General features: G+C 44.1%; 1 protein-coding gene across 1 annotated transcript in view; it reads left to right on the top strand.

Annotated features, from left to right (window-relative positions):
• The first annotated feature begins 9,151 nt into the window (after positions 1-9,151).
• Katnal2 (katanin catalytic subunit A1 like 2) overlaps positions 9,152-26,001 on the top strand; it is a 71,060-nt gene continuing 54,210 nt past the window's right edge. The window contains exon 1 of the mRNA XM_059246364.1: positions 9,152-9,305. Coding sequence (XP_059102347.1) covers positions 9,255-9,305 — 51 coding nt within the window. The 5' untranslated portion in view covers positions 9,152-9,254. The remainder of the gene's footprint in view (positions 9,306-26,001) is intronic.

Here is a 26,001-nt window from a genome sequence, read left to right as displayed (position 1 = left end):
GTCATCTGTGGCATTTAAGGTGTGCCAGGGAAGAGATAAAAGCCCGAAAACAAAATTGCCAAGTGCTGGTACTCGCTGACTCCCAAAAGGTGTTGGGTCCCTGTTTTAAGTGAGGAAAAGGCCACCGGCTAGCGAATGCCCTGCCAGGCCATCAACAGCCTTGTTAAAAGTGCCGCCTAGAAAGACAACCAGTCAGCTGACTGCCCCCAGGTGCCAAGATGCATGAGTACATCAAGCTAAGACCTCCAGCAGACCTAGGCTTGGCTACAGAAATGGTAGGGAACCCAGAACACGGCAGGGAAGTGATCTGTTTCTTTCCTTCTGGACACCGGAGCCACTGACTTGGTCCTGGGAGTTTTGGGATATCACCTCTCCTTTCTCTATTGTCGGGTACAGAGGACAGCCTTACCCACCTCACCAGATTTAATTGCACTTTTAGAGTTACTGCCTGTGTTTCTCACGTGCATACAGACAGGGCCCTGATCTTTGCCTTGTCACTAATTCCAAAAAAATAAGTTCTCATGCATCACAAGCTTTTCTCTTCCCAGTTCTCTGTTCTAACTCACTCTTCAGCCAATGATACAGGACCACCACAGAACCAGAGTCCAGAGACCATCAACTAAGAAACTGTAACAGCTAAAAGGTATTTGCACCCCTAGACCCAAAAGCATCTGGGCGCTACAAAAAAAAAGACTTTAATATAAACATCTATTACTGTGAGATGCTTTTAACAATTGATCACCTGTCTCCTGGATGCTGAACTAGTAAAGGAAACAGGTGCTTTAAAATAATCTGTCTCTAATAAAGCTTAACATGTTTCAAAATCCATAGGGACAGGCTGGATCTACCTCAGATAAATGTCAACATAAAATAATAATGATTCTTTTCTCTCTCTAAGTTTTTTCTGTGTCACCAGCATCTTGTCAAACAGAAAGTTCCCAGCCACAGCCAAGAGGGATACATGTCTCCAGAGCAAATGGATGACAGACAGCATCCCACAACTGTTTACTTCTGTTTACCTCAGAAGACTCCCCTTCTCCATTCCCCCAAGAGCCAACTGACGTCCAGAAGTCAGCTGGAAGCAGTTTTTGAGAGGAATGACGCCCCTATTCCCATCTACCTGCTATATCTCTATCTATCTATCTATCTATCTATCTATCTATCTATCTATCTATCTATCGATCTATCTATCTATCTAATAAGTGAAAGTCTGGGATGTAAGGATTATGTCCTTAATTATGTCACCAGCCTGCAACGGCATCCCAGCCTAAAAAGCAGGTGTGCCCTCTGTGTGTTCTCTTTTCCACACTCTCTCCTTCTGTACCCCCCACTCCGCGCGGTCCCTCTCCCTCTCCCTCTCCCTCTCCCTCTCTTTCTCTTTCTCTCTCTCTCACACTCTCTCTCCCAATAAAGCACTAGAAAGGTAACCATGGCTCGTGACTCTTCCCGTCACTGATACTCTCATCTAGCACTTGTCATCCAGCACTCTCCTCTGCTGGCATGGCCGCTGCAGGCGGCGGGCAGCCACAAGCGCTGCAGTGTAACCAACAACATGCATAAAATAAAAATAAATAAAATCCTTTTTTAAAATGTCCTTGCTATAATCAAAAGGAAAAAACAAGTAGAATAGCAGTCTTTTTTTTTTTTTTTTTTTTTTTTTATTTTTGAGACAGGGTCTCTCTCTGTAGCCCTGGCTGTCCTGGAGCTCACTATGTAGACCAGGCTGTCCTCAAAATTCACCTGCAGGCTGTCCTCAAAATTCACCTGTCTCTGCCTCCCGAGTTCTGGATTAAAGGCATGCGCCACCACACCTGGCTTAATAGCTGACCTTTTTCAATACTTTTAAAATGTACTTTGTTAATGTGGAGAAAGGCCAATAAAGCAAAGAATGGTGGTATAGTACTTGGGAGTCAGGAGGGTTGCCCCAAGTTCTAGCCTGGTCCAGACAAACAAATAAACAAAAAAAAGAAAAAAAAAAAGAGGTAGAGAAGGAAATGTCATTAATCCTCATAGAACACATAAATTTGGTTTTTGATTTTTTGTTGATGTTGTTTTGAGGAGGGTATTTTTATTATTTATATTTTAGTGCTTATGGTTGAACCCAGGTCCAAGGCATGGTAAGCTTGAACTCTACTACTGAGCCTATCCCCAGTCCCAAATAATATTTTTTTTTGTAAACAAGTCCCTTCTCACATTTTAGTGCAGGCTGATCTTGAACTCACTTTGTAGTCTAGGTTGGCCTCAGATCTAAAGCAATTCTCTTGCTTCATCATCTCAAATGCTGGGATTATAGGATTGAGTCCACTACTCCCAGTATAAATCATTTACATTTGAAAAAAATTTTATTATTGGTATATGGGTGTTCTGCCTACATATATGTCTAGGCTCCACATGTCTGCAGTGCCTCTAGGGGCCAGAAGATGATGTCAGAACTCCTGGAACTGGAGTTACAGATAGTTGTTAGCTACCATGTAGGTGCTGGGAATTGAATCCAGGTCCTCTGGAAGAGCAGCCAGTGCTTTTAACTGTGTGTCCATTGGCTACTGGGCCATGAGGGCAATGGTACAATGGAAATAGCCTTCTGGGAGACTATTTCAGTGTTATTGCTTAGCTTTATTCCCAAGTGAGGGGACAATGGCTGGGCATCACCTAAATTGCATTAAACAGCACTATCATAAGACTCCTATGTAGCAGCAGGGTCCTACAGCAAAGCTCCTAACATGATGTCTGATTACTATGTGGGTAGCAGGGGAAAGCTTCTACAGGGAACTATGTCAAGGGTCACACAGGTAAGTCATGGATCTGACCCTAGAGACAGCCTCCAAGTAAAGTCAGGTAGAGAGCAGGAAGCCCTCCGCCAAGGTGGGGGTAGGGGTGGGACAGGGGGTGGGGGATGTGGGGAAACCTCCATGTTGCCAAGCTCAGAGAGAGCTGCCAAGCTATGGTAGACTTCAACCTCTGACCAGCAGGTCCTCCCAACCCTTAACCACTAAGCCATCTCTCCAGCCCCTAAATTTTCTCTTTCTTTCTTTCTCTCTCTCTCTCTTTCTCTCTCTCTCTCTCTCTCTCTCTCTCTCTCTCTCTCTCTCTCTCTCTCTCTCTCTCTCTCTCTCTCTCAATACACAGGGTCCTCGGGGTTGGAGAGACGGCTCAGTGGTTAAAAGTACTGAGTGCTCTCCCAGAGAACCTGGGTTGGCTTCTATGCATCTACACAGAGGCTCAGAACCATCTGTAACTCCAGTTCCAGGGCATCTGGCACCTTTTTCAGGCCTCCTTGGGCACTAGGCACATATGGTGCACAGACATACATGCAGGTATATCACTCATACACATAAATCACAGGGTTGCTACGGTTCTTAGTCTACTGTTAAACTATTGTGCTCAATCAATCCTCCTGCCTTGGTCCTCTAGATAGCTAGGATAGCTTTCTTATAAAGCAGAGGAATTCTTAATTTTTCTGTAGGTATTAATGGTTTAGGAAGTAATAAATTGATATTTTCAAGTAATTATATTTATCTTTAAGGCCTTTTTTATTCCCCGTCTCCTATTGTTCTAATGGAGGGGCGATTTTGACTCCAGTGGCCATTTGGCAAATATCTGACAGAAGCAGCTGAGGGAGGATATGTTTCTTTTGTCTCACAGTATCAGTCCATCATGGTGGGGAAGGCACAGGGGAGGCTCTGGCCAAGGGTCTGTGAGGCGGCTGACAGGAAATGAGAACACAGGCCAGAACCAGGGCTTGGTATAGGCTTCAAAGGCCTGTTCTTAGGCACCTGTTCCATCACCAAGCCCACCCCTGTCAAAGCCTCTACAACCCTTAAAAACGTGCTGCAAGTTGGGGACTGAATATTCAGAACAGGAGCTCAAGCTTGTGGTGGTGTCCAGGGTGCATTTCTGATCAAACCCTGACAGCCAGGCCTGAAGATGTCTTTTGGTTGTTTCAACTTGAAGGCAGGGTACTGGCATCTAGTGGACAAAGGGGAGGGGAACTTCCTCCAGTGCACAGGACAGCCCACAACAAAAAAGAGTGTGACCCCAGACGTCAGTGGTGATGAGACTGAGAAACTCCATCCGATCCTAATAAATCCAGCTTCAGAAAGCTTCCTGAGAGTAAACTGTGTGGTTCATACTTGTAATCCCCACACTTCAGAGCCAGAGATAGGATGGGTTGCGTGGTGGGATTGGTAGGATCGTACTCTGGAAAGACCAGGGCCTGTTTCATAAGCTCCTTCTGATCTCCATCACTCAGCATTTGCCCCTTCAGAGTCCTCTTTGGTTGTTTTCCTTTTCTACTTTCTTCACTACTTATTGGGGAGTCCGGAAAGGCCTGGAACTCGAAAGGTCACAGAGGCTGGCCTCAACCTCAGTGTTCTGCCTCAAGTATTCAACACTGCCAAGTATTAGTATTGCAGCCATGTGCAACCATACCCCAGCTCCGGAAACTTTTGTTTCTCCCCCTCTCTCCCTGCTCTCCCACCCTCTCTCATCTTGCACTATAGTCTGGGCTGGATTCGAACTCAAGGATACACTCCAGGTTCAGCCTCCTGAGTGTTAATTAGGGCTGCAGGCATGGACCACCACGTCCAGCTCATGAGTGCTATTGACAGTTTCTGGAATGGCAAATCCCAGCGTGTTTCATTTTACTTTGCCCAGATCCTTAAGTAAAGGTGCTGTGGAATCACTGTCTATGCCACAAGAGCTTTATGTGCCCTAAGTACAACTTGAAAGTTAAATTACTGTATTACCCATGGGCTGAAGATGAGACGTCTTTTTCAAAGACATGAAAACAACATTAATCTTCTAGGTCTCCATTGGAGCACTTGGGTAACCACAGGAATTGTTGATGAGCAATATTATTTTGAAAGACTCTTTTTTTTCTTCTGATCAGTAGTTCTGAAAAGTGCTTAAAATATGGAGTACAGCATGTTGTAACCAGATGTACAGATACCCAAGCTTTGTTATTCCGTTTATAGAACACAGAGATTTAAGAAAATGATGAGGCACCCTAGGAGGCTTTGAACGGGAAATAAACATTGCTTTCTTCCTTAGCCACCAGTCCCATTCACTCCCAAGAGGAGAGTCAGCCTGTCCTTTGAACTAGGCATTGACTTCTTTCTACATGCTGAAGTCCTAGATAGCATCCTTTCCCAATAAAAGTCTGTTTCCTCTACGCTGATAATCACTTTGTTGTTTGTTTAAGACAGGGTCTCACATAGACTGTTTTAGACACTACCTCTCTATGTAAGCAAAAGTGACCCTGAACTTCTGTCTTAGCCTCCCGAGTACTAGGAATATGAGTATGCACTCCCACGCCTGGTCTATTCAGCTCTGTGAATTGAACCTGGCCTCTGACATTCATACATACTCTCTGGTAACCAAGCTGCATCCCAGCCTGATAATTAGTTTAATATAGCCGCCCTCATCAAGAATCTTAGCTTCATTTTCTAGACAACTTGCTTCAGCTTTTACATCAGGCTTTGTGCTTCCCTTTGCGTTAAAAAAAACCTTTCTAGGAACACAGGAGACTTTTAGACAATATTTATTTTAATTTTATATATATATGGACGCTTTGCCTGCATATGTTTGTACACCACATGCATGCAGTGTCTGGGGAGACCAGGAGAGGGCTTATCCTCTGGAGATGGAGTTGCAAACAGTTGTGAGCCACAGTGTGTGCTGGGAACCGAACCCAGGTCCTCTGCAAGAGCAACGGGTGCTCTCACTCCCTGAGCCCCTCTCCTTGTGTGTTGTACTGTAAAGCCAGCTCATTTCCTTAATCCTCATGAACCAACTTGTGAGCTTCAGAGTTGGCTGCTGCTTCCTTACCTGGCTTGGTTCGCACTGACCTGAAGCGAGGCCCTTGCTCAGGATGAGATGCTGGCTGGGTGTTCTGTTCAGAGTGTTCTCAGGAGGTGAGCTGCCTTCCTTCCTTGTCAAGTGTGCTCACTCAGACAGCACTTTCGGTTTCCTACGGACACTTCCCCTTTGCATTTATGACTTGGCTAGCTGGTGTAAAAGATCTAACTTTCGGCCTACCCTGTCCTCATCTGTTCATTCATTCATTCATACAGTACCACTGGGGGTTGGACTGGGGCTTTCACAGAAGCTGGGCAAATGTCCTAGTACTGAGCTACATACCTGGCCCATTTTGGCTTTTGACACATCTTGCTCACTTAATCATTACAGCCTTCTGATTTAAAGTGAGAGACACAGGTCTCTTTCTTTCTTTTTTTTTTTTCTTCAAAATTTTTATTTCATGTGCATTGGTGTTGGGTCTCCTGGAACTGGAATTACAGACAGTTGTGAGCTGCCCTGTGGGTGCTGGGAAATGAACCCAGGTCCTCTGGAAGAGCAGTCAGTGCTCTTAACCACTGAGCCACTCTCCAGCCCCAGGTCTCTTTCTTTTAGTTGGACACTTAGAGGCTATTGTAGGTTGTTAATTGGCTTGATTTCAATATTGTTGTGTATCTAGGAATCCATAGGCCAATTAGTAGGGGACTGTATGAATGCACACACCACATACCAGTATAGTTCATTATCTTATATGGATACAGTGTGAGATACACCCCCAAACAATTATAACAGTAACATCACAGACCATTAGCCACAGGTCATCATATCAGATATAATAATAAAGAGAATATTTAAATGGTCATGATAATTACAAAGTATGGCACAAATCTAGCAATTAAGCAGATACTGAGAAAATGGGACCAATTGTCTCCTTACTGCAGGGCTGCCACACGCCTTCAGTTTTTAAAAATTCAAGGTAAAGAGATGGTTTAGTGGTTAAGAGCACATACTGCTCTTGCTGGGGACCTGATTTTAGTTCCAGTACCCATGGCACCAGCTCACAATTACCTGTAACTCTGGCTTCAGGGGATTTGACATCTCTGACCTCTGCAGGCACCCACACTCACTCACAGACAGACAGACACACATATACTCACGTAATTAAAAATTTAAAAAAAGTTTTAAAAATACAATTGCTTCATAGGGCAACAAAGCACAGCACAATAAAATGAGGCATGATTGACTCTAAATCACATAGTACCTGGGTGCTATAGACGTTTAATAAATTATAGATGTTAGTACTTCTAAAATGGTGGTCAACAATTTTTAAAAAAGACAAATTTGAATTAAGAAGGCTGGGTGTGGCTGCTCATGCCCGTGATACCAGCACTCAGGAGGCTGAGACAGAAGGGCTGCCTCAAGTAAGACCCCACCCCACCTCCCCAAAAAAGACTGAGTGTAAAATAATTTGTTATTGAATTTTCTAAACAGGAAAGAATTCAAAAGTACAGGTGTAGAATGTGTTGAAAAGTGAATGGGAGGAGAAGAGAAAGACTAGTTCTTCCAGAATGTTCATAGTGACTGAGAGGCGTCTTAATTCGACAGTTAAGAAGGTAAGACTTTTTTAAGATTGAGGACACCAGTATTTTGTATCTGGATGGGAGAGAATGGATGAAGAAGGCAGAAAATAACCAAGAAGGAAGGTTTGGACAAGAAAGACAGAAGGGAAAAGACACAGAATTGCTATGGGATGTCTTTCTGTACGCTGTGAATATATGTTGTTCCCATTGGTTAATAAATAAAGCTGCGTTGGCCTATGGCAAGGCAGGATAAGAGCCAGGCAGAAAATCCAAACAGAAATACAGAGAAGGGCAGAGTCCATGAGCCGTGAGCCTGCAGCCCAAGGAGCAACATGCCACCAAACAGGTAACGGCACGGCCATGAGCCATGTGGCAAAACACAGATTAATAGGAATGGGTTGAGTTAAGTTATAATAGCTAGCTAGCAAGAAGCCTGAGCCATTGGCCAAACAGTTTGTAATTAATATTAAGCACCAGAGCAATTAGTTTATAAGCGCCTGGGCCGACCGGGGAAACCTCTGAATACACAGAATATTGGCTCACGCCTGTAAATCCCACAGCTATGGAGGCAGAGGCAGGAGGATCACAGCAACATAGAGGTCGGTCTAGTGAAAATAGCGAGTTCCAGGCCAGCCAATGCCTCAGGATGAGACCCTGTTTCAGAAAGTTGAAAACAAGAAACAAGTGGAGCTGAAAAGATGACAGTATGGTGAGGAGCACTTCTTGCCAGAAGACCCAGTTAGGTTTCCAGGACCAACATGGTAGCTCATAACTGCTTGTAACTCCAGCTCCAGGGGATCAGATGCCCTCTTCTGGCATGTATGGGCACTCTACCCCCATACACACACAAAAATAAAATTAATCTTTTTTTTTTTTTTTTTTTTTTTTTTTTTTTTTTTTTTTTTTTTTTTTTCTCGAGACAGGGTTTCTCTGTGTAAGAGCAAAGGCGTGAGCCACCATGCCGGGCTTAAAATAAATCTTTTTTAGAAAATGTTCTATTCTACGTTAGCTTCTTAAAAAAGGAGGAAGAGAAGGAGGAGGAGAAGGAGGAGGAGGAGGAGGAGGAGGAGGGGAAGAAGAAGAGGAAGAGGAAGAGGAAGAAAGAAGAGGAAGAGGAAGAGGAAGAAGGAGAAGGAGAAGGAGGAGAAGGAGAAGGAGAAGGAGAAGGAGGAGGAGAAGAAGAAGAAGAAGAAGAAGAAGAAGAAGAAGAAGAAGAAGAAGAAGAAGAAGAAAAGAAGAAGAAGAAGAAGAAGTGAGGGAGGGAAGAAAGAAAAAATAGGAAGCCAATGAGGTCATGAATGACTTTATATAGTTAAGAAAACGGAAGAAGGAAATCCTGGAGTCCATGTGTGTCCACTCCTCACGGAAACCGGGCTGATGCAAAGGCAGATGAAGATGGGAAAGCTTGTGCGCGGTTGTATTCCTGAAGGCCCCTGACAGTCAGTGTTGGTACCCTTCCAGTCCGGGCACGGTTTCAAAGAAAAGCACGGGTAACTGCCTAACCTTTACCCTTTGACACGAAGGCGGGGTGTCAAAACACAGCCATTGGGCCACAACCGCCTCACCAACTGCCCAGACCAAGGACAAGTACGAATTAGGAGAACCCAAACACTCGCAAAGCCCGCCCCCAACGGATCTACCAATCACACTCCCTCAATCTCTTGATTGACTGGGATCGCGCAAACGCTCTGGATCAAACGTTTAGAGTAACCTTGATTGACTCGTTAAAGAATCTGTCTGAGGCCGGTGATTGGCTGGGGCGTCTGGTCCCTGGCCAATCCCGACAGGGGCGGGCTGGTTGAGCGTCGGATTTCCAGCAGCTGTCCTTAGACACGGGTCCGGGACTCCTCTTCACTCCTTGTGGGGCCCTGTCTGTGTCTAATGGAGCTTTCTTATCAGACTCTCAAACTCACGCACCGGGCGCGGGAAGCGGTAAGGAAAGCTATCCCAAGCAAGCAAAACCCAGGCTTGTTCCAGAAACTCTTGTTGCAACAGGCAGATTCGCGAGTCTCCAGTTGCTATGGCAACAGAGGCGGCTGCCCAAGTGGCGCAAGCGCATTGACCCTACGTTCCCTGAAGGAGGCTGGGTTTGAAGTGGTGATCACGACAGGATAAATCTGGGGTGGAAACATGGAGGGTTTGGGCATGACATTGAACTTTTTGAAACAGAGCTGCACGGTCGGTTTGTGATTAAGGAAACTGGATTTTGAGGGTCAGGTTAGGCTGCTCGTGGATGTGAATTTGGAAGTGCGCAAAATGAATGAGCTGGGCGAGGTGATGCACGCCTTTAATGTCCGCTCCCGGGATGCAGAAACTGTCTGGTCTGTATAGCAAGTGCCAGTTCAGTCAGGACGGATACATAGTGAGACCCTGTCTCAAAAGCAAAAGAGCGAGCGGGAGGGAGGGAGGGAGGGAGGGAGGGAGGGAGGGAGAGAGAGAGAGAGAGAGAGAGAGAGAGAGAGAGAGAGAGAGAGAGAGAGAGAGAGAGAGAGAGAGATTGTTGAAAGAGCCTCCCCACCCCCCCCAAAACAAAACAAAACAAAACACCAAAAAAACCTCCCACTAACACGAAAAACTAGGTTTGGGTTCTTAGTTGTCGTTACCAAGGCTAGAGCTCATAGGCATTAATTCACTCCCCCTAACCCCCTTCAGGGTCTCCCTGTGAATTAAGAGAACTAACTGTGATCCCTTTCACAGGAGGGTTTCGTGAATTTACAATACATCCCATGGTATCCTGTGGTCTGGGTCGTCTGCTACTGCCAGCAATATTTCCACAACAATGAGCATGAATTGAAAGCTTATCGTATTGCAGGCACCGGGCATGAAAACAATACTGTGGGTACTGGGGGTGGGGTCGGGTGTGCTGCGGGTGCTGGGGAAAGATGAATAAAATTAAAGCCAAGAAAATACGGACATCTGGCGCCTACTCGGGCATTCAAGATGGGTCCTTTCTGTTGATATATACATTTTAAAGCTCCACAGGTGACCACTACATTGTGTAGCTAAGGTTATGAATCATTGCTCTAGTGTCTTTTATCTTAAAAAAAAGTATTTATGTTGTGTGTGTGAGTATTTTATCTGTGTGTATGTCTGTGTACCACCTGTATTCAGTGCCTGCAGAGGCCAGAAGAGTGCACTGGAGTCCCAGGGTCTGGAGTTACAGATGATTGTTAGCTGCCATGTAGGTGCTGGGAATTGAACTCAGATCCTCCGGAAGAGCAGAGCCATTGTTGTTGTTGTTCTTTAAATTTGTTATCATTGTTATTTTTTTAACCGAGGTTTCCCCTCCCTCTCACCTCCCCCTTCTCCCTCCCCCCTCCCCCCTCCACTCCTCCATTTCTATTGAGAAAAGTGCAGGCCTCCCATGAATATCAACTAAATATGGCATATCAAGTTGCATTAAGACTAGGCACCTCCCCTCGCAGTAAGACTGGGCAAGGCAGCTCAGTAGGAGGAATAGGGTCCCAAGAGCAGGCGAAAGAGTCAGAGACAGTCCCTGTTCCCACTGTTAAGAGTCCCAGTAGAAGACCAAGCTACGTACGCAACTATAACATATATGCACAGGGCCTGAGAGAGTCCCATGCAGGATCCATGGTTGTCAGTTCAGTCTCTGTGAGTCCCTATGAGCCCAGGTTAGTTGATTCTGTGGTTTTCCTTGTGGTGTCTTGACCCCTAGGGCAGCCAGTGTTCTTAACCACTGAACCATCCCTCCAGCTCTTCTACCTTTTGAAGTGCCAATAATACCACACACACAAAACACACATCCTTCTGTTAGGCAAGTTCTAGAGAGAGTCGCCTGCCCTTAGCTTCTTCCTCACCTGGGGTTGTGGTTAAGCCCACTCCACTCTGAACCTGAACTACCTGAGTCAGAATCAGAAGCGCAGCCCGATAATAAAGCCGATTCTTGGGCTTCAACAGGACTTACTGAAGCAAACTGGGATGGGGCTTGTGAAACTGGCGTCATAAACACATGCCAAGTTTTTAAAGCACAGCCCTACGGTGGTGGCGCACGCCTTTAATCCCAGCACTTGGGAGGCAGAGGCAGGTGGATCTCTGTGAGTTCGAGGCCAGCTTGGGCTACCAAGTGAGTTCCAGGAAAGGCGCAAAGCTACACAGAGAAACCCTGTCTCAAAAAAAAAAAAAAAAAAAAAAAGCACAGCCCTAAATGATCTACATGTAAAAAAAAACTCCAAGCTACTTGTAAAGCACTCTGCTCAGTGGCCCCGTGTCTTAGGCAGATGCTGTACAGAGAAGACAGTGATTGCTGGTGACTTAGCCAGTGGGGTGTCTTAGGTATCTTTGTCTCAACTTGTTCAATAACCAACTTTCCACCTTCCTTATACCTGTTCCATCTTCCTGACTCTGAGATCGTGCAACAAGAAACACCAAGTTATTCGAATCTCCCACAGTTTCACTTATAGAAGGAAAACGTCAACAAATATTCTTAATTCTACTTCTGTAACTTATCTTTAATAGTTCCTGTTACCACCCCCATCCTGATACCCAGTGTGCCCTCACCTGCCCCATTTCAGTAGCCTTTTATCTATGCTTTGTTGAGTCTGCCTCTCTCTAGTCTTCACTGAATGGAATCCTATTGGCTGGGATCCTTTTAATGGCTTTCCATTATACTTGGAAAAACAACCCCAAACTTTGGCAGAACCTATGGGACAGTACTACAGTGAGACAGAGAGCTGTCTGTCACAGGGTTCTTCCTCACCACTTTCTTCTTCATCTCCCTCAGTAGCACATTTATTCTTTCCGATCAGACATATCTCCAAACTCCAGAGAGTTTGTACATTAAGAGCTAGTATCCAACTGTGATTAATTTATTACCTGCTGTCTGTAGGTAACATACTCTCAAAAATGAATTTTCTGAAGCTGAAAGACAAAGATTCAAGTCTGGTTTTGTTTCCTTGTTTTGTTTTAGGCCCTAGATGGCGCTAAAGCAATGTTTAGATGTACTCAGGGTTACATGCCACAGGACTGTTCTGCTTGGGTGTCCTGAGAAGGGAAAAAGGCATAGGTGGAGGAGGTGACCGGTGAGTTCATTATAAAGAGAACTGGCTGTCCACAGGAATTTCGATCACCTGATTCATATACTGTATTAGGATTTCCAGAATGTTTCTTTAAGACAAGCGTCTGGTGTGGCCCTGTATGTTCTCAGATTTGCCATATTGTTATTTAGATCAAAGGAATTCATGCCCTCAGGTCTGAAAAATAATGTAGCATATTTTAAGATACTTTCCTCTTTTCTCCTCCTCACTCCTTTTCTTCCTCTCCCCTCCTTTAGGAAGAATTTATAATGGATAAGAGTCTAGAGATGACTTTAGGTATATGGGGGAAAGTATGTGGGTTATGTGCAAATACTGTTACATTTTACATAAGACATTGGAGGTGCACAGGTTCTACCATCTGAAGTGGGCTGTGGAGCCAGTTCAGCCCAGGACACCAAAGGATGCCTCATCCTCCACCCTGAAGTGTGTGTGTGTGTGTGTGTGTGTGTGTGTGTGTGTGTGTGTGTGTGGTGTGGTGTGTGTGTCTGGTGTGGTGTGTGCGTGCAGGCATATATGATGTATCTTGCAAGTTTTATCTTTTTTGAGAATTCTGATAAATACAGATTTGTATCATAGGATTCTATGAAATACTGATGCTATTGGTGCCTTTGGGTGGCAGATTTTCTCTTACAGTATTTTAAATTTAGTATTTAATTAAAATTAGACTATATCCAGAGGCTAGGAATATAGCTCAGTTGGTAGAGTATCTTGGAAGCCTGCAGGAAGCCCTAAGTTTCATCTCCAGCACACCATGAACTGGATATGACACTGAATGCTTGTAATCTTGGATAGGAGTTCAGGGTCATCTTTAGCTACGTGGTGAGTTTGATGCCAGGCTGAGATACTTGAATGGGACCTTGTCTCAAAAAAAAAAGAAAGAAACTAAAACAAGATTGTACCCAGTTTGTATACCTCTGCCAGCATTTTTTCCTCAACTTGAATATAAGAACCTCTAAAATGCTCTGAGACCAGGCAGGTTGTAAGAAGCAATAGTTTCAGTATTTGAAATGTGAACACACTAGTAGAAACAAATAATGACTGGATTAATGCCCAGGAGGGGTTTTTGGAAAGCCTGGTGTACACACGTGTACACTCCAGATAACTAGGACATGAAGCCAGTCTTCCTTTCTCTCACCCAGTCTCAGCTGGTTGGAAGAGGCCCTTCTCCAAGGGCTAGCCACTTCTTTCTCATGTACTTTTTAAGAGGTTTCTGCTTTGCCTAGGGTGAGCCTTTTATATTAAAAATTATTTAGTATATGATTAGCTAATTGATGAAGCAGTTGACTAACTTTTAAAATGAGTGTTAAATGCCTTAGCTTTTATTAATTGCATGGATTCCTAAAAAAACAAGTAATTGAAAATCTAATTACCTCAGTGTTTTCCTTCAAAGAATTGAGGCTTATTAAACTTTAAATGTTAAAACATTTAAGCATCTATTGAAATACCAATAGCTATAAACAATGTTCAGTTCTAAATACTAATTAAACAAGTTCTAAATCACCATAAAGCTAGGCTGAATTTTAAGTAACTCATGTTTTATGCTCTGCTCGGTTCTTACACAAGGAAGATTAACTACTTCAACTCTGACCACTACGGCAGCTGTGTGGGCATCTTTCAGAACGCCATGGCTTTAAAAGCTGCACATTGTGTGCACAGCTGTAATCCCAGCACACTGGAGGCAGAGGCAGCAGCACTGTTGGGAGTTCAAGGGTAGCCTGGGCTATGTAGTAAGTAGTGGGCTGAATAGCCAGACCATGTTTCAAAACCAAACAAAAGCCCAGAAAATGAATAAATGAAATGCTGTTGTTAAACCACATTATTCTTATACAACCTGGACCAAGAAAGGGAGACTTATCAGAGAAGCTGGAACACTTTGCCAGCATCACGTGGTACACATGGAGACGTATTAGTATCACCGTGAATATCCAGGTTTTGTATTAAAAACATTTTTATTGGCTTTCTTTTGCATAAGGAACTTATTTTGGGAGTAAGGGTTGAGATAGGATTTTTACAATCAAGCTTACTCTGTAGACTTTGCTGTTCTCTAACTTGCATTGATTCTTCTGCCTCGACCTCCCATCAACTGTAATTACTGCCATGAGTCACTGTGCCTTTTAATCACCAAGAAATAGAAATTCCATCACCCAGATATATCTTTTTTCTTTAGATTTTATTTTTAAGGTTTATTTTATTTTTTTGTTACGTGTATAAATATGTGTGAGTATGTGCAAGTGTGAGTGCAGACGCTCATGGAGTCCTAAGACAAGACAGTTGTGGGTGCTAAGAACTGAACTAAGGTCCTCTGTAAGAGCAGCACATGCTCTTAACCATGGAGCCATAGCTCCATCCCTGATTTTGTTTTTATCTGTATGTACGTGTGTCTGCCATGTGCGTGCAGATCCTGCAGAGGCATAGAACCCCCACAGCTGTTGTTATAGGGAGTTCCTAATCACCCAGTCAGGGTGTTGGGAACTCAGGTCCTCTGGAAGAGCAGCAGAAGTTCATAACTTATGAGCCCCACCTTCAGCCCTACCCAGATACATCTTAAAAGGACTTTTAAAAACTGGTATATGGCTGGGCATAGTGGCACACACCTGTAATCCTAGCACCTAGGAGGTAGAGGCAGGCAGATACCTGTGAATTCAAGGCCAGCCTGAAAAGTTCCAGGTCAGCCAGGGCTACAAAGTGAAACCTTATCTCAAGAAATTGGTGTAGCTTTCTACTCCAGTAGCTGGTGTGATAGCTGGTTCCAGAATTAGCTCCCTTGCTGTAAGGACCCAAGTTTGATCCCTAGTACCCATATAAAGAGAGGGATGTGGTGGTGGATGCCTATAGAACTGGACCAGCAGAGACAGAGGTTTCCCTTAACCTTATTGATCAGCCAGTCTAGCAAAATTGACAAGCTCCAGATTCAGTGAGAGATCCTATCTTAAAAACAACAACAGGGCTGGAGAGATGGCTCAGTGGTTAGGAGCACTGACTGCTCTTCCAGAGGACCGGGGTTCAATTCCCAGCACTCACATAGCAGCTAACAACTGTCTGTAACTCCAAGATTTGACACCCTCACACAGACACACATGCAGGCAAAACACCAATGCATATTAAAAAAACAAAACACTACCACCAACAACAAAAAAAACCTATAGAAATAATTGAGGAAGATACCTGAGTGGATCTCTAGCATGCACATGAGTGTACACACACACACACACACACACACACACACACACACACACACACGAACAAAGAAAAATGAACTAAATATGCAACACTGGACCACTGACTTTAGACAAAGTGGTGAGAGATGATTTTCTTCTTGGGAGCAGCACCTTGGTACAGGCACAGGATGGAGACCTTGAAGCATGGCAGGTTTGCTGAGTTAGATTGGAGTTTGGGATGCTTAACATTGGGATTTGGGGATTGAAGAGTCATAGAGAAGAGAGAGCTACACTGAAAAGTGACTCCATAATTCTTCAGTTTGGGCTGAATACTAAGTGGCACATTGCAGCCTCGGTGTGCGAGGCTGAGAAGACCAGTTACCAGGGAACTGTGAACCGAACACTCACTGGTGCTCTCACAGCGCTGGGAGCTGTCTGAGTTCTGACTACGCCTGTGTGAGGAAAACTTGTGACTAGAGATCCCAGAAGAACTGCAAAGGGACAAGCAAAACTCGCCTGAGAAGAGCCTGCTTCCGGCACTCTCCTCAACAGGCCTTGGTAGGATCAGACTGCCCCGGAAAGCTACCCTGTCTGCCAAAATAAAACAATTTCAAACAATGCCATGAAATGCTGGCCCTCTGAGCTGTGCTGGTGACCTGCATTCACAGCACCTGGTAAACTGGGTCAGGAGGATCACCAGTTCAAGGCCAGCCTGGACTACCTGGTAAGTTTTGGGTCAGTCTAGTAGACCTTATGTTAGAAGACAGCAGAGGCTTGAGATGGCCGAGTGGCCTGCTACCCAGCCTGACAACCTGAGTTCAATCCCCAGGACCTTCATGGTTAGAGAGAAACTCAACTCCCCTGGATGTCCCTCTAACTCTACCTGTACCCCCCCCCAATAAATACAATTTAATAATGTTTTTTAAAAGAGAGAAGACACAACAGAAAGTCTTGATATCCTCAATGTCTGGCACCTGATGAAAAGTTGCTACAGCCATAAAAAACAAGAAAAACCAGGACAAAAACCAGCCAGTACCAAATTGATCAGAAACATTACCAAAAACAATATTAGTAGACAAGAACTTTAAAAAATACGTAGTCAGTGGGGCTGGAGAGATGGCCCAGGATTAAAAGCACTTGCTGCTCTTGCAGAGGCCTGGGTACAGTTCCCGGTATGTACATCGTGGCTCATTATTGTCAGTAACCACAGTTCCGGAGGATCTGATGCCCTCCTCTGGCTTCCACAGGCACCAGACACATACATGGTACACAGTCCTACGTGCAGGAAAGACACGCATAAATAAATACCCTGTCACAATATATTTAAGGATCAGAAGGAAACCATGACCACAAAAAGGAGAAAAGCACAAGTGTAATAAGAATAAAGTGGAAAGCTGGGTGTAGTGAAGCAAACCTGCTTTTGTTTGTTTTTTGAGACAGGGTTTCTCTGTGTAGCCCTGGCTGTCTGGAACTCACTCTGTAGACCAGGCTAGCCACTACTTTCCCAGTGCTGGGATTAAAGGCATGCACCATTCAGATGGCAGAGGCAAGTGGATCTCTCTGAGTTCAAGGCCAGCCTCATCTACATAGTAAGACCTTGTCTTGAAAACAAAGGAAGGAAGGAAGGAAAGGAAGGAAGGAAGGAAGGAAGGAAGGAAGGAAGGAAGGAAGGAAGGAAGGAAGGAAGAAAAAAATGGAACTTCAAGAGTTGAAATACAGTACTGCACCTGAATGACAAGTTCAGTGGATGGCGTAAGAAGTAGATTAGTGAACTGAAGATCTCATACCAGAAATGATCTAAACTGAAGCACACAGAGAAGAACTCGAGAAAAAAAATGAAGGACATGGCCCAGAGAAATGCAGTTCATATCAAAGGGTGAACCTGGGGAGGAGAAAAGTATATGAATAAATTATGGCCAAACATATTCCTATACATCATAAAACCCCCAAAGCCTCCAAGCAGGAGAAACACTTACTGACTTTGACAAAGCAAGCTGCTTTTGTGGGCAGCTGCTTTGAAGCCGAAATGACAAGGAACTGAGACAGCTTCCAGCCAACAGGCAACCAGAAACAGGCCTTCAGCCCCAAAACCAATAAGGAGCTGGCTTCTGCTGATAACCCTCCAGGCAGAGGGGAAACCTTCGATGGTAGGAAGATTCTAAATTTCAGGATAGTATTGATAATGTATGTGTGTGTTTCTTAAAACTCATTGATCTGGGCCCCCCTCCCCATTTTATGTATATGTGTCTACCTGAGTGGGAGCAGGTTCTTATGGAGGCCAGAAGAGAGTGTTAGATACTGTGGTGTTTGACAGACTCAGATTTGAATGCTTAAGGAGTGGCATTAGGAGGTGTGGCCTTGTTGGAGTAGATGTGGCCTTGTTTGGGGAAGTGTGTCACTGCAGGTGGGCTTTGAGATTTTTAGAAGCTCAAGCCAGTCCTAGTGGCTCACTATCTCTTCCTGCTGCCTTCAAATCCAGATGTAGAACTCTCAGCCACCTCTCCAGCACCATGTCTGCGCGCCACCATGCTTCCCACCATGACGATAAGGTTTCTATTGCTGTGAGAAGACACCATGACCACAGCAACTTTTATAAAGGAAAGCATTTAATTAGGGGTAGCTTAAGTTTCAGTTTTAGTCCATTATCATCTCTTATTTGTTTATTGAGTCAGGATCTTACTGTATAGCCTTAACTAGCCTGGTACTCGCTAAGTAGCCCAGGCTGGACTGAACTTTCCACAGCCCTCCCACTCCAGCATTCTGAGTGCTGGAATTATAGGCATGTACTACCTTACCCTGCTTTAAAAAAAATAATCTAGATTCTTTGGAGAGAGCATATGACATTTGTCTTTCTGATTCCGACTTACTTTGTTTAGCATGATAATCTCCAGTTCTGCCTGTTTTCCTGCAAACAATGTAATTTTGTTGTTAAATTTATTCATAAAAATTAACATATAGTAAAATTTGTTCTCCTTGGCGTATAGCTTCGTGAGTTCTGACAAATGCATACAGCCATACGGCAACCCCAACAGATGTAGAATGGATCTGTCATCTCAAGAGGGTCCCTCAGGTCTTCCTTTATGCCTTCATTACAGTACATTGGAATCCACACTACACTTTGTCCATTTCCCCACTGGTAGGCATCTGGACTGACTCCACAACTTGTCTGTGGTGAATAATGTCTCTGTGAACATGGATGAGCAGGCATCTCATTGTATTCTTACTAAGATTCTTTCAAGTCTACACCCAGGACTGCTGTAGCAGATCATATTATACCTTTGTGTCTTGTTGGGTTCTGTTTGTTTGTTTGTTTCTGAGACAGGGTCTCACTGTGCTCTTACCACTCGTGTTCTGTCACCCTCCCTACTGTTCCCTGTAAATGCTTTGGGAAGTATTCTTGCTTTCTGTTGTCCTTGTTGTTGTTGTAAGACTGTGTCACTTGTCGTCCAAGCTGACTTCAAGTTCAACTGTTGCTGAAAATGACCTTGATTGAACTTCTAAGTGTTGGGATAATAGCCGTGTACTTCTGTCCGAGTTACTTTTCTATTGCTGTTGTGATGGCTGGTTTTGGTTGTCAACTTGACTACACCTGAAATTAACTAAAACCTAAATGACTGGGCACACCTGTAAGGTTTTTTTCCTAATTAAACAATTTGATGTGGGAAGAGCCACTTCTAATCTGGATCTTTGTGGTGGGAAGATCCACCTTTAATCTGGGCCACATCTTCTGCTGGCATCATATATAAAGGGCATGGAAGAAGGAAGCTGTCTTTCTCTCTGCCTGCTTACTCTTGATCTCCCTAGCATCCATCCCTTCACTGTCATTAGAGCCCATTTCTTTGGGATTCTGGCATACACTGAAGACCAGCTGAGACATCTAGACTCATAAACTGAACAACTACTGGATTCTTGGACTTTCCATTGGTAGACAGCCATTGTTGGAATAGCTGGACCACAGTCTGTAAACAATTCTAATAAAGCCCCTTTCTCTCTGTATATAGATTTATTCTATATGTTCTGTTTTTCTAGAAAACTCTAATACAATTGTGAAACGATACCATAACCAAGGCAACTTATAAAGGAAAACATTTAATTGGGGGCTTGCTTATAGTTTCAGAGGATACTTTAGTGTTCTGTTGCTGTGAAGAGACACCATGACCATAGAAACTCCTATAAAAGGAAAGCATTTAACTGGGGCTTGCTTACAGTTCAGAGGTGTAGTCCATTGTCAGCATAGCAGGAAGCATGGCTGCACATAGGCAGACACGGAGCTGGAGAGTAGCTAAGAGTTCTACATCCAGATCTACAAGCAGTAGGAACAGAGTCAGACACTGGGCCTGGCTTGAGCATTGGAAACCCCAAAGCCCACCCCCAGTGATGCACTTCCTCCAACAAAGCCACACCTATTTGACAAGGCTGTCAAGTCAAGTGTCTAATCCTGTCAAGTGTCACCAGTCCCTAATGACCGAGCATTCAAATCTATGATCCTATGGGGCCATTTCTATTCAAACTGCTATAGAGGGTAATTCTATGAGCAACAGACAGGCAGGCATGGCATCCTGGAGCAGTAGCTGAGAGCTTAACATCCTGATCCATAAGTTGGAATCAAAGGGAGAGACTAGCATGGATTTTTAAAACCCACCCCCAGTGACTCCTAATCCTTCCTCAAACAGTTCCACCAACTAGGAACCAAGCATTCAAATATATGAGCCTATGGGGGTCTTTCTCATTCAAACCACCACAGCTACCGTACCAGGTAAGAAAGATTGGGGGGGGGGTTTACAAAATATTAGCAACTATGAAGGGAAAGATTGATAAAGTAGTCTTTATGAAAACTCTGTGTTTGTAAAAGATCCCTTAAGGAGAGGGAGAAAACCACAGGCTGTCTAAGGAGATGCTGGCAATCCAGGAACATCCTGGTCCAGTTCCAGGGATTGAAATTTTCTAGGCCTTGTACAGAATAGGAAAAGTGATCATGTGTGACACAAACCTGTAATTGGAACATTCAGGAGGCTGGGGTGGGAAGCTCACGAGTTTGATGCCAGCCTAGGTTAAATAGTGACATTGTGTCTCCAAAACACTCCAAGCAAAACAAAACTGGGACAGGAAAGTGGGCTGAAGCAGCTTGACATCTTTTATTCTTTCTAGGACAGAGCCTTTGGTGTCTTACAGGCCTCCTGACTTGCTGGGTCGGAGACTCCGCTTTTGTGACTGACTGGGTCACTAAGAAGTCGGCATCACCACTCAATGTCTTAGACTTCTTTTTTTGAGACAGGGTCTCACTACGTCGCTCTGACTACACTCACAGAGATTTGCCAAACTACTTTTTGAAGCTGAGATTAAAGGGGTACACCATGATGCCTGGCCCAGACTTTTTGGGAGCAGTAAATCGCCTTGGAAAAGGTGGCTTCAAAGGCCATGGTCATGTTCTGTGCAGCAGAAAATATGCACAACATACATATGGGTATATCATAAGGATAAACTCTGAGAAGAGAAAGTGCTATTTCAGAGACTGTGTGTGTGTGTGTGTGTGTGTGTGTGTGTGTGTATGTATGTGCACCTTGAGCCTATGTTCACAGGCTGGCCTTGAACGTCAGAGAATGATCTTTAACTCCTGCTCTTCCTGGCTTGCTGGGCCCTGTCAGGACAAGGGACCTTAGATGAAGAATATTTCTGGAGTTAAGTGGAAACCAGCTAAGTGAGAATGAGAGAAGATGGTGTTTGCCAGGGCTGGCAAGAGAGTCCACCAACAACGGTCTTACACAGAGACTCAGAGGCACACAGCGGAGAGCAAGAGCTTCCTTATGGACAAGCGGGAGGGGCTGGAGATTTCCTTTTTCATTTTTTTCCTTGAGACAATAACTATGTAACTCACTCTGGCCTTCAATTCACTGTGTAGTTCTGAGTCTGTATCTTAAGCAATGGGATGGCAACTGTGTGCGACCATGCTTGGCTTGTTTTCTTTACAGTGAACTACGTTTTCTATGTCTTCCTTGTCTATCATTGTCCTTTTAAAAAATAATTTATTTTTATTTTTATTTTGTGTGCATTGGTGTTTTGTCTGCATGCATGTCTGTGTGAGGGTATTGGATCCTGGAGATACAGATAGTTGTGAGCTGCCATGTGGGTACTGGAAGAGCAGTCAGTGCTCTTAACTGCTGAGCCATCTCTCCAGCCACCCATCATTGTCTTTATATAACCAAATTTATCAAGGAAATCTGGAACACAAAGGAAAAAAAAATGCAGGAAAATGGGTGAAACAGTCACAATGCTTGGCAGAAGAAGCCAGAAATTAATCCCATATGCTCCTCATATGCAGAATCTAGATTTTTTTTTTTTTAAAGATTCCATCCTGGCTAGTTTTATATCAACTTGACCCATGCTAGATTCATCTGAAAGGAGGGAACTTCAATTGAGAAAATGCCTCCTAAAGATCTGGCTGTAAGGCATTTTCTTAATTAGTGAGAGGGTTCAGCCCCTTGTGGGTGGTCCTAAGTTCTATGAGAAAGCAGGCTGAACAAGCCATGGAAGAAGCCAGTAAACAGCTCCCCTCCATGACTTCTGCATCAGCTCCTACCTCCAGGTTCCTGCCCCGTTTGAGTTCCTGTTCTGACTTTCTTCAATGATGAACAGTAATGGATGTGTAAGCTGAATAAACCCTTTCCTCCCCAACTTGCTTGGGCATGGTGTCTCATTGCAGCAACAGAAACCCTGACCAAGACAGAAGTAAAAGTAGACGGGAATTAAGGGGACCAGTGGGAGAGAGAGAGGGTCAAGTAAGAAAGTGAATGTGATCCAAGTACATTATATACAGGAATATAAGTTCATACAAAAACCCATTATTTAGTACAATTAATTGATGTTAATAAAAGAGGAATTTTAGAAAAATTGTTGAATACAACTATAGTTAATGTAGATATAAAAAATAAGTCTGGGTGTGATGGCTCATGCCTTTTATCCTACACCTGGAGACAGAGGCTGGTAGATCTCTGTGAGTTTGAGGGCAATGTGGCCTACATAGTGAATTCCAAGAGAGCCAGAGCTACATAATAGAGACCCTCAAAAACAAACAAAAAAAAGAAAAAAGAAAAGAAAGAAAGAAAGAAAAAAAAGAAAAAAGAAAAAAATTAACAGGCTTCAAATAAATTGTCAGTGTTTTAAACTTCAAGACTCTAAGACTCTGGGTGTCTGTCTTTAGTCTAAGATTTAGCAAAAATCCCATGTATAATGTTTTAGTAATTTCTTGGTTTATACAATGTAACCAGAGATAGTTATTTATGCAAATCCTGCACTGTCTACAGAGCAGGTTTTTAAGGAGGAGCAGCTATTTGAGGTGGGGTGACAGGCACAGCCCTGGAAACCTACAGGGGTCAGAGCCCTAGTCGGGATCATGAGAAGGATTCTAGTTTCCGTCGGAATTTCACTCCGAGGAGTGCTCCTGGTTTATCTTTGGTCCAGTCTTCTAATCTCTAACCTACTTGGCCATGGGGTGGGCAGTTTTCTGAGCAGTGGCTTGACGTTGACCATTGGCGTCGTGAGAACCCTTCTGGTGCCATGAGCTGTGGGATCCAAGCTGCTCCTGTGGCTGGCACTGCTGGCAGGGGTGTGTCTGTGTGGGAAGGGCTGGTGGGGTCATGGCCTTGTGGTAGACTGTTGCCCTTCCTGTTCAAGAATTCTGCCTCTGGGAACACGGCAGGGTGGTGTGGTCAATGTCTGTTCCCCACCAGAGCTGTGTTTCTCAGGATTCTCCCCTCTTAACGCCTTTGTTGTGGTGAATTTTCCATAACTGGTTTGTCTCTTCAGGTGGTTTGTCTCTTCAGGTCATTCCTGGTTGTGTGTCTCTGTGCCATACAGCTAAGCAGGCACGCTTTCCTGCAGAGCCGGCTCAAGGACAGAAATGGGGATTCCTGTCACTTTTGAGATGAAATCTACCTGGCTTGTGAGTACCAGGGTGCAAAGCCATCTTTTTGGGAAGATGGCCACACCTGGTAGCAGCAGAATACACTGGCACTTTAGAACTCACTGTGACCAACATGGCCAGCCTCTTCCTCCTCTTCCTGGGGTGAAGTGTTTTTCCATCTGGTTGGAAGGACATCCACTGGGGCAGGAAGTGGACTACTGTTGGTCTGTAGCCTGGGTAATGCAGGGTGTGGCTGCCCTGTGGCTTCAATGAGACCGTTTCAGCTTGCTGCATCTGTTTTTACAGGTTGCAGCTTCTCTGGCTTGTTTCCGTAGGTAAATAAAACCACGCCCACATTTTCGCCTATGCTTTAGGAATCACCTTTAAACTTCTTTTCTCCTTGAGTGGAGGCTGAAGTTTTCATTGTCTTTTTCTTCAGTAGCTGGTCATAGGTAAAGTATGCCTCAAAGACAGGCTTCCGTGCCAGCTGGGTATATGGGGCTTCTCTTTCTGTGACTTGGGAGTGCTTGAAATCCGTTTTGCCCCGGGAATCTGGTCTGCCACTATCTCTCCTCTGCTCAAGCAGTTTGGACCTGGCGTGTTTGGGTCAGACTGGGTTTTCTCCAAGCGCTGTGGCACTCCCCCTGGTTGTCTGAGTCCTGCCTGTATCAGATGGCATTAATGTGGCCTTTTCCAGGAATTGACTGGGAGAGGTGGTGTCGGGATTCTCTAGGGATCGATTGTGGTTTACTGATGTGGGGTAGGGACAGGACAGGTAGGCCAAGAGGAGGCCTTTTCATTGTCCCTCCCTTCTTTTTGAGACAGGGTCTCATCTAACCCAGGCTGGCCTTGAACTTTGATTTTCCTGGCTTCATCTCCCAAGTGGTGGAATTACAAGGGTATACCATGCCTGACTCCAGTGTACATCTCTGTTGTACTTACAATCCTGAAATTTAAAACACAATGTAAATGACCTTTATTCTAAATCTTGTTCAGATGATTATTTTTATTTTCATTGTTCAGATTATTAGTACAGGCTGGTCTGAAACTATTATCATCCTGGCTCCACCTCTCAATGGCTACAATTATGAAGTTTGCTGTCATGCCCAACTGTCAGTTTTTAAAACTGTGAAAGCTTAACTTAGGATTATTTGAGTTGCAAAGTTATAATACTAAGGATATTGAAAGCAGTAATAGCAGTCAAGACCTTTTAATCTTACAGACTGCTAATGACAACAGTGTGGCATGGGAATCTTTCCTGCTTCCCCAGACTTTATATTTCTTCTCTGAACTCCTAAATCCAGTAACCAATGTGTACTTGTATTCGTTACTTTGTTGCTGTGATGAAGCAGCATGACCAAGGCAACTTATAAAAGAAGTTTACTGGGCTCCCAGTCACAGGAAGTTCAAGTCCATAATGGCGGCCAGCATGGCAGCAGACAGCGGGCCAGGCAGTCAGAGCAGAAAGCTGAGTGCTCACATTGTGAGCTGCAGGCAGGAAACGACACAAGGCCTTTTGTCTCAAAGCCTTCCCCTAACAATGTACTTCCTTCAGCAAGGCTGCACTACCTGAACCTCCCCAAACAGCACCACCATCTGGGACCAAGTGTTCAAATGTCCGAGACTGTGGATGGCGTTTCTTATGCAAACTAATAGAATACTCATGATAATAAACAAGTCTCCCTCCTCATCAATGCCAAGGTTACAGGCCTTCACTACCACCACATCTACCTCAAGACTTCTTTTTATATTCAGGAACACAGTTGGTCAATTCTAGTTCTGTATTAAATGCAATAGTCTCCTTCTTGGATTCTGGAATCTAGAACTAGAACATAGCTCTAGTGTTCTGCTGAGTTCCAGTGTTCCGTTGGGGTGTGCAGCCTGTGAAATTGAAGTTTTTCAATAGAATCAGGGAGTAATCAGAAAACAAACAAAAACAGATTAGTACCTATGGGCACATCTACTCAAGCTTTTAGGTGAATATTAGATTCGGGGACTGTAGACTAGAACTATAATAAAAAGCATTTGAGATAAGAGATGTGTCCTTCTTAACTGTTTGTTTTTGAGATGGAAAGCTCAGTGTGAAATTTAGATCTTATTACAGAAATTGAAACGAGCTCATGCAAATTAATCTCCACTGCACCCGTAAAAGGAAATTGAAAGCACTAATGTTGCATGTATTGTACATACAGTAGCATTTCCTAAATATCTTTGGGGTCTAAATCTGGGAATGATATTCAGTGCTTCCTTTTCCTTAGGCTACAGTATCGTAGGATTCAATTTTGAAGCTGATAATGGAGGCATTTTGTGGCACAATAGCCCACAAAGGGAAGGAAGGAAGGAAGAAGAAAACAGACAGATCATTGAAACAGGCAGACAAGATCAGATGTTCACTGCTGAGCTGCTTTTTGTTGGTAGACAGAAATTAATTGAGCATCTAATTGTGTCCATTTCTGGGGCACACTCTCACTTACACTTTCAATTGACCATTTGTTGGTGGCTCATTCTTGGTTTTT

The sequence above is a fragment of the Peromyscus eremicus genome, chromosome 19 (genome assembly GCF_949786415.1).
Source record: "Peromyscus eremicus chromosome 19, PerEre_H2_v1, whole genome shotgun sequence".
Taxonomy (NCBI): domain Eukaryota; kingdom Metazoa; phylum Chordata; class Mammalia; order Rodentia; family Cricetidae; genus Peromyscus; species Peromyscus eremicus.
Note: the sequence above shows the minus strand (reverse complement) of the source record. Positions and strands in the feature narration are given on the sequence as shown.